Below are 10094 nucleotides of genomic sequence, written 5' to 3' on the forward strand. Positions count from 1 at the left end.
ATAGCATATAGTTTTAATTGCTTCCTTAAAAGCAATTTTAAGGGCAAAAAGGGAGTCACAAGTTTCAATAAATCCTTTAACTACCTTGTATTTCACTTAGATATTAATGGCTATATACATGTAAAGGCTTATTTTTTTATACAGTTTTTTTGTGTGTACAAATGTATTAAAATCTAACAAACACATGAACAAATCACAAAGGGATTGCTGTGGCAAACATCATTTTCTTCTAAACCCTTCAACTTCATGAAAAAATGTGTGACTGCGTTATTGGAAGGTCTTAATTAATAAGCCTTTCTTAATTTTCATGATGCTAAAATCTCTGTGTAGTTCAGCAATGTATAAAAGTATGACCACCAGAAAAAATATTTCTGCTATGGAAAGGAGACCAGGTGCTATTTTTCTCCCTCCCTCCCCCCCATTTTTGTATGGTACTAGCATTTTGTTGCTTTTAGGCTTAGAATTTTGTTATCATCCCTCTTATGAGTGAGTACATGGTACACAAATGAGAAATAACAGTACTGCCTTTTTTCTTTTGGGAGAACAGAACTTTTCTGAAAGTTTTCTCTCAAAGTTTCAAAGTTAATCAGACTTCCAAGAAAAAAATAAACTGTTTCAACTGAAACAACAGACAAACAATGCAGTTACAGTTTCTTACAAAACTTCTCTATTAAATTACATTCATATGTTCTTAACAACAACAAAAATCTTTAATTATCCAAACTATCCAATGTGGCAGTAATTAGTCTCTGCTGATTCAAATATTGTGAAAAAACTCAATATGATTTTCCTCACTTAAAAAAACTAACTTCTTTAAAACATATTCTACATTATAGAAAACTGGTTTAATTCTATACATTTATTTTTAATTGTAAATTCCAAAAGAATGTGTCACACAAAACATTCAGTTCCTTTCTTGGTGATATGAATATTTCTGTCCTTCATTAGCTTGATATGTTGCATGCAGACTTAAAGAAAATGATAACCGAGGTTGTATTTTTTCCTTGACAACTGCTGCTATTGCTTTATTGGCCTCTGGTCACTGTGAACTAAGCTTCAGAAAATCTCAGAGGATAGAAAGAGGACTTGAGGCATGCTTTCAATAGTCAGGACTGGCTTTCAGGGCCTTCACCCCCAGCTCAGGGGTTTATGCCACATCCATTAGAAACCCCACCTGTCCCCAAGGACCTTCATTGTCCTTCCTCACTAGCTGCCTCTGACAGGAGTGGCCAGACAAGGGCTCCAGAACAGCTTTTAGATGCTCAGTACAGAACACTGTGGGCATACTAAGAGCATCAAAGCAATAGAAACATTTGCAGCAACACATATGTGTGGCACTCTAATTTAACTCTAGTCTGTCTTTTATAAAAGTCATTTTGTGTATTCCATTGTTTTCCTTACCAATAATTTCACAATAGGAGCTTATAAAGTAATTATAAGCAAATAAAATTTGTAAGCTTGCAATCTAACAGCAGGCGTAATGTAATGAATATGGTAGCATAAAGCTAAAAAGAAATAGAGGAATAAGACTGAGGATTATGGTGTGAAGTTTCAAGGAAGTGCTAGTTCATAGGACAGAAAAATGCCAAACCAATCAATTTTTCCTTGGGGGTGTCTCAGAAGAATCTAAACACATGTTGGAATGGCTATCAGATGGGAAGCTTAAGCCATAATCTTTTAAGTTTTCAGGTGTCCGAACGCACTATATTTGATTCAGAAAAAAAACAGTTTAAAGAATTTCAATTCCCAATTAATAAGCCAGAACTAACAGCTAAAGTTTCAGACTTTGTAATTAACCTGCACTGACTGCAATCACTTTATGGATCACCCCTTTAATACAGAAATACAGACTTACCACCTGACAGAAAAAATATTCTATATAACTTCTTAGATCCAAGATTTTTTTCACGACTTACATGCACAGTAGTAACAATTTTGGGCTGCTGATTTACCTTCCAGCATAACAATGTCCAAAGAACTTGATCCAGTCATGTATTGTTTTATCCTCATAACTTGTTTAAATCGTAAAAGGTTTTTTGGAAGATACCCATTCATGACAAATATTTCAGTATTATGAGTTTCAAATTACTATGCTTAAACACATACATTGCTATTAGGATAAATAACACTCAGATCACCTCTGGACCTTCCATAAAAAAAACTAATAAACTAATCATGAGTCTTATTTTCCAGATGTTGAGTCATTCTTTCCTGATTACTTTCCATTCAGAGCATCTCTTGGACCTATGACCACTGAGACTACGTGATACTTCAATGCATGAAGAATTCCTGCACAGAACATTTAAATAATGCAGCATAAGAGACATTTTATTCTTCTCCTCCTCCTCCTCCAGTGAAATCATTCAGTTAACCTTTGACAAGTCTCTCATAGCTCATTTCTAAGTGGTGGTGAGAGCAGTCAAGTATGAAAACAAAACCAGGATTTTCTCATATTCCTTCGTCACTGATAGCCAAATACTAAAGAATAAACATTTATTTTGCCCACTAACACTTAAAATACATTCACTTCCTGCACATCTGTCTTGAATTCAAGGCAGAAGATAAGTCTGTTGTTCAAGGTTGTGTTTCTGTAAGCAGAGCAAGCTCTGCTGCAAATACAACTTTCAGTAAAATAATCTCAAATCCAGATTAAAAGGCTGGTCTTTACCAGCTGTTAGGTGAATCAGCCTGCCCTTTCCATAACTACTTTCCTATTACGTTCTTTTGTATAAGCTTTTTTTCCTAGTACCACTGACCAACAATGAGTTGAGGGCTGTAATAAAAAGAGTCTTGGTCTTCCATACGTCTGGGGTTATTTCAGTTATCAGCATGGGGCAGGTAGCACCATCAAATTCTGTAGATTACCAGTGTCTCAGAGAGTGGGGAGAAATGACTTATTAAATGAGGATATGAGAAAGGTGATCCAAAAATTCAGAGGCAGAAATCTCCAAACTACTTCCAACAAAGCCAGGGCAACCACAGGGTGCTATGCAAAATCTTACAGAAATAGAGTATTGCAGCCATGTCAGAGGTAGCACAGTGCCTGAAATGATAAATTACAGACAACTTCAAAAGTCAGAGAATTGCATATACTGTTTTTTTGCCAGACTTCTACTTTCAACATTTACAAGGCACACTCAGACTGAAATGGTTTTGGTGAACAAAAGATTAATATCCACTTTGGAAATAAACCTGGCTGTGTAGTAAATGTAATATTTATCTGCATGAAATATAAAATTTACTTTTCTTCTGGCTGACACCTTCAGTTTAATTTTTTCCTTCTACATTTACACACACAGAGATGAATTTTTTGCTATTCTTACTGCCCTTGTTAACAGTCGTAGAAGCTTAGACACAGAAGAGGATACATTGCACCTTTATAAGCAAGGGGATCGGGGAAGGCACTGACAACCATAGTCTCTGTAATATAGTTACAATTTCAAACAGTTGTTACATTTCTCGTGGTGGCAGATAACTTTATTAAAAAGAGAGCTCTTAAATAAGAGGCAGGGTCCCTAGACACAGACACAGGCTTAACATGCAATTATATATTAATGCACAAGGTGTTCATCATAGATTACTATATGCAGTTAACTGGAATCTTGTTGGATCTCAAATTTAAGCGCACATTGCATATCTGAAATGTTAAGGAAAAAAATAAAAGACTAATCTTAAAACCAAAGTCTTTTCTCTAGGAAGAAAGTCTGAGTGATAAAGGAAAAATATGTAAGAAGTGCTTGTTTGGCATTTCTCAAGCTTTGCCTGTATATAGCCAAATACAGCTATATTTCCAGTGGGAACATAATACTGGAGAAAAGATATTTGTGGTATAGTGAAAATAAAAAAGCAAGCAAAATGCCTGGATAAAGTGTTTTGCATAGTTGATAGATGATTGTAAAAAATAGGCGTCAGTAAAACCTTGTGTGAAACCAGAGAAACCATGAGAAGAGGACTCATTATTGTACTAATAACATAGAGAAATGGCACTGCAACTAAAGAGACCAACATTTCTTACAGTTGTAGCCTAGACTGCATAAAATAGCTGGGAGTTCTGTTAGCAATTAGAATCCACTAAAAAAAACACAAACCATAACAACAAAAATCAACCTACCCTACTTTAAAGTACTACTAGAAAGACGGACTAGAGTTCAGTACAAATGTGCTCTGCTTATTGCAACTACTCCTTCCACACAATAAAAATATTTTAAAAGCAGCCAGGGTTTGGGAGTTTGTCTTACTAAACCAATTTCAAAGGCAGGAGCAGACAAATGTAATTCTACAAGCAGACATTTAGCAAGGGTATCATCATCAGCAGCAAAGCAAGCTATTTATCATATACTACAATATTCTGAGAGCTTCCATTAAATGCCATCTGATCACACATGCATGAAAAAGTAGCTAAGTGTTCAAGATCAGTTAATAAAATATCATAAACAATTCAAATTTTCAAGTTTCAAAAACAATCTTTCATCAAGGATTGTTTCTTGCAGACATTTCACCATTGTTTTGCATTTTAAAAAGCAAACAAAACCACACCAAAAAACCTCAACTAAACAAAAAAAATTACAAGACATTAAATACAACATTTTCTCAGGTTTCAAGTTAAGTTCTTCAGTTAAACTTAATGAAACAATATGAAATTAAAACTTGAAATCCTAAATTTATTAGGTGAATTAATACCCAACACAATTGTTTTCCCTTCTGTTCCTGTAACACTTTGAAATTTGTCTAAACCAGTAGAAAAATAAAACACAATAGCATGCAAACCAAGAAATGGTCTGAATACTACACTGCATTGAAAGTTTCTCTCTCCAGGTGCTTTTCTATAGCCAGTAAAAAAAAAGAAATAATAAAAATGTAAATTACAATTATTCTGCAATTTGCATGAACACTGTATCCCACTGGTATGCTTTCTATATAATATAGGGAATATTACAAGAAAGCCTACGAAGAAAGTTTCCTAGTACCACAGGTGGGGGGCGAGGGGAGTTTCATTTGACTGCCTTTAAAATTTATGAAAAAACAGTGTTTGTGTTGTGCTGAGAGATATGGGTACATGTACATGTCACTGTACATTAAACATGGCAAAAACTCAAGACCTAAAACCCTGGGCTAGGGGACAAAGAACATCCATCAATTTTTTTTGCTGTAGTTATTGTCATACATCTTAAATGTTAATGTATAAAGATGTAAATATATCAACTGCCTATTTTGCTAATGCAGGCACTCTTTAACGTTATTTTAATTTTTGATAGTACCTTCTCGTTAGTATCTTCAAATTACAGCAGATAAACTAGTAAGCTATAAAAGTCAAAAATAGGTAAACACCGTACTTTTTAACAAGCAAGTGAAAATAGTGCATACATAAAGGCGAAGCTCAATACTTGGGCTTGTGATTTTAATTTTTTGACAAGCTCTACAGTTAGATCACTCTGAGAACTCTACATGGAGTGACTGATGCCAGAAATACTTCTTGGTGAGATCTCTCCTTTATTTTCTTTGCTGCCACCATGCAAATTTCTTTCCTGCTCCTCACCACTTTTCTTCCACACCTTTTTTAAGTTCTTAAAAAAAATATTTTTAATACCAAGCTGTTTCAACAATTTCCACGAATTCCCCCATCAGACAAAAGTTCTCTCATGTTTGTTCAATCATTTCTGCACAGGAGGGAAATAAGAGCACTACTAAATTCTCCTTTGCAAAGCAATATACAAAATCTGCACACAGCTCTTAGATGATCATGTGTGCTTAATATCGTAATAGGATAAAGGTTAAGCATAATATTGTTTGACCCCTTCAACTACTGACATTCATGCCATGTTATTGTTAGTGTTGCATGTTAAGCAAGCAAATTTTCAATGAACTTGTGTTGGCTTTACCACAGACACAGATGTTAGGCGGACTCCTTTGTTCATAAGGTTCTCATTATTAACTGAAACCAAGTTGAATATTTGACTGAAGGAAAGGACCATATCATTGTTTTCAGATTTTGCTCTATGACTTAACTGAACTACATCTGCCAGCTTTGGAAATACCAAGTACTTCTTGGCGCCAGTACTGGCGCCTTGCTCTATGACTACCATCTTAAGTGCTTCAGCTTGAGGAAGTCTAGTAACCATCAAAACAGTTTAATAAAAACTTAAAACTGTGATTAAGAGTTACTCACTAGCTGACAGAGTACTCTGAAATTTGTTCTATTTATGAATAATTTCACAAAATAAGCAAATCATAGTAAACTGAATGCATGGCTGTAAATATGTAGCCTAGAAAGTTCACAAGATGTTTCTATGATTTATGAAGTCTGTGTTATACTTAAAACCACATTTATTTAACAGATAGGCTGGCACTTCACAGCATAATTCAGTCTGCTTCAAATCTATCCAAAGCCTTTGGGAAACATAAGGGATGCTCTGAATATAAATGCAATTCCACTTTTCACCTTTTTGCACTACTGTCTCTTAGCATAAATACAAAAAACGTTACACTCGCCCAAAAGTTCTCCCTTTATAAAAAATGCTGTTGAAGATGAAAGAACTGCATAGTTTGTGCTAACACAAATATAGGAACTACCTTATATAGCAAATCAATTAAATGTTATAATCCATTTTTCTGGATATGTCCTGAGGCTATCTGAATTAAAATAAACCACACATCACACTTTCTTCCTCAGAAAGTCCAAAATCAAAGTGTCTGTATTTTATACCACTTAGATAACTGATGCCAAAACCCATAGATGGCAATTCTGCAAATAAACAGTTTTATCTTCTATACAGGACAAAGGAGTATGTTACTAGAAAGGGGAAAATTATTGCAAGAACAAGCTATTTAAAAAAAAAATAGAGTATAAAAAAAGCCTCTTATTAATTTATTTTACATATCAAAAGAGAGAAATAATTAGCACTTCCAGATCATTAATGATGTGTTCTGAGGTAGAATCAATAATACTTATTTCACTTACCATGCTGAATGTCCCTCATGTCTAAATGAAGGCTAGACATTAATATTCCAACAGCTTGAGATCTTTTGTTACTTAACAACTTGACAACCTGCCAAAAGAAACCCAACTATTAGTATTAATCTGCAGGAAAATGTACAAAATATTACACACTACTAATGACAAGTTCAATAAATAGTACCTTGTAGTCTATACACATCTAAAAATGAGTAATTTCATTATTTTTAAAGTTTGCTTCTGCTGCATAAATCCACCACAAGTGTAAGTAACTATGTTACTTAGTTGAATCTTAATCCTAAAAGTCACTATAAAAGTTCCCCTGGATTTTCTTCTTCATTAGGATGCACACTTTCAACTTCACACTGATGTTACTAAGTGTATGAAACAGGCTGTCATATAAAAAAAAATTCCAACTGTGTCTATCTTGGAATCGCTTTGGTTTCCAAAACCACACAATGATTTCCATCTTTGATGTAAGCTAAAACTGTGAGAATTTGTATTTTATTTGAATGTTTGACGTAGCAGGCGCCAATATGAATTTTATTTAAAAAGCAAAATAACCACGTACATATTGGGATTTTCTTTGATCACTTCTAGGAAATGTAAAAGGTCTCAAAGCTTTTTTGTTTTTAAAATAAACAAAAAAATAAAAATCAAGCCATCAAAATATATTGGGGTTAAAACTAGCCACTAAAATGCACTTCCATACATATTTGCTTTGCAAGCATAAAAGCAACAACTAATTCACAGACTCATAGACTGTCTTCCACAGGGCCTTAAGCTTTGAATTCAACTTATTGCAAATTTTGTATCATTGGTGTGAGAAGAAAGTAATGCCAGGAAAGGACCCTTATCTGTAAAATGACATGATTCTAGATTAAGATTCAATGCAGGGCTACAACCATTACATAAATGAAAGAGGTTAATATTTAATCTACTCAAATTTCTGAGTTCTACACTGTACTAAATACACTGAAGAAAACCTTTGTGAATCACTTGGAAGAAAGAAGAAAAGCTAGATAATTAGAATTGTAAGTTCAAAATTCTTTTTAAATTGCAGTCAGGAAGCATATACATATTTTTTCCAAGTTACACAGTTCTTATCTTAGCACCAAGGTGCTGTATCACCTACAGCCCCACTGGCAAAATTATTTAGAAATGAATAAGGAGAAATGAGATTAGAAAAAGTAGAATTACTTTAGCCAGAGTAAAGAATGTCATGATCCAATTCATATCTTAAAGAAACATAAAAGTACCCATAAGATGTTTGCCCTGTGGCCAACTTTGATTCACTTAAGTTTTCAGACACAGGTTGCTACATTGATGTTTGAGGAGTAGTTGGAAGAGAAGAAGTAAAAGCCTGACCCAGAACTCTGCCACTGGGATTGCTTAGGAATGGAAACTTGAGAAACTCATGCTGCTTGCAGAATAAGTTTTCTGAGGATGTGCTTGGCTGGACAATTGTTTTGGTTTTTTTCCCTCCCTTAAACTTTCATAATCATTGATTATGAAGGTATTTCATCCTCCTTTCCTCACAGATTCACAGCTAGTTACAGTGAAGCAAAAATATAGCATTCTGCTCATGAACTGAAAATTTTAACATTAGAAACCAAGTATGTCATAACTAATGTCCACGAGGTAAAGATCTAAATTCAAGGCATAACTATTGACGTCATCTGTCAGAAATTACCAAGAAATTCTTATGCAGTTTTCTAATCCATGTAATATGTTATTAGGAATTTAAAATTGAAGTCAAATGAGCTGAAATAGGATATGACAGTCAGATTTTCTGAATTCAAAGGGAAGACTAACATAATTCAGAAAAAATGTAATTAGGATATCCCACACTATCCTTCTAATAGGCTATAATCACTCTAAATGTTTTTAAATGGATCATAAATCTCATTTAAGCCCAGAATTGAGACAAAGCTGGAACAAATAATATGAGATTTTCTTGTTGTAAAAAGAAGCTATTATCTGTTTACTTCTTTGCAGCTCCAAAAGGTTTAAAAAAAAAAAAAAACAAAACAAAAACTTGAGTAGCGAGGTATGGATCAAGTCTTTCTAACAGATACATTACAATGTACATCTCTAAGAACAACCAAACAAGTATCTTGCAGTCTGGCAGAAAAAAGTGCCTACAAAATTTGAAGAAGAATACTTGCAGTCTGGCAGAAAAAAGTGCCTACAAAATTTGAAGAAGAATAGAAACTCTTTAACTGGTGTTGCTACCAAACCGTATTTCCAGAAAAGGCAGAGCAACACAAAGAAACAATGTATGTTATATAACAAAAGTTCAAAGAATTCTCCTTAAAGCTGGCCACTCCAACAACACTGACAAGACTGAATTTGGTGTGGAAGATGTTGAGGAAACTGTTGATTCCAGCCTCCACCCTTAATGATTTTGCTCAAGTCTGAAACACCTCACAATAACAGAATAACTTAAGCTTGCTGCTGTCATCAACATACAGAGGGAGTCCTTTGTTGCCTTTATTTTGAACAAGAAAACTATCCCAAAGCTTGACAAAAAAGTGAATTAAAGATGAATGCAAACCCATTCCAAAAGTCCTATAAGGAAATACCAATAGTCATACAAAGTGGCAACAGCTCATCTGGAGTAAGTGCGTACATTTCTTGTCACTCATATTCTGGAAGAATGAAGTAGAAATGGAACTGATGCAGGCTACTATGTTGGCCAGGAGTAAAACAAAATAAAAGAAGAAAACAGAGTAAAACATCTTTGTTAAGTGGTCTTCCCCAATACAATGTTACAACTGCATTCAGGTGTGAATGTACCTAGGACTAAGGAAGGATCCACAACTTGACCTTTCCAAAAGAAGATGAAGTACACTGTTCTCTACTGGAGGCCTACAGAGCAAAGATGAGCTGGAGTCTGTTCTTGGAACTCTCCCACTTCTAACAGTGTCAGCACCCATATCTTACTACATGCACTTCAAATTGTGAAATCACTGTTTCTACCACCCATCAGAAACCTGAAGCTCAGAGAGCTACCGAGATCATGTCTATAAATACAGCAAGGGGACCAACACTAGTGGAACAAAAAAAAGAACCAAATAAATTAACTATGTTGTTAGGCTATAATGTGATTTCTTGGGGGGGGGGGGGGGGGGGGTTCTCT

General features: G+C 34.6%; 1 protein-coding gene across 1 annotated transcript in view; it reads right to left on the reverse strand.

Annotated features, from left to right (window-relative positions):
* Positions 1–6958: 6958 nt before the first annotated feature.
* Positions 6959–10094, reverse strand: part of LOC104621584 (formin-2-like) — a gene marked incomplete at its 3' end in the record, with an annotated part of 76732 nt that continues 73596 nt past the window's right edge. The window contains 1 exon segment of the mRNA XM_010288106.1: positions 6959–7046. Within this exon segment, the coding sequence (XP_010286408.1) occupies positions 6959–7046 (88 nt within the window).

The sequence above is a fragment of the Phaethon lepturus genome, unplaced genomic scaffold, assembly GCF_000687285.1.
Source record: "Phaethon lepturus isolate BGI_N335 unplaced genomic scaffold, ASM68728v1 scaffold1445, whole genome shotgun sequence".
Lineage (NCBI taxonomy): Eukaryota > Metazoa > Chordata > Aves > Phaethontiformes > Phaethontidae > Phaethon > Phaethon lepturus.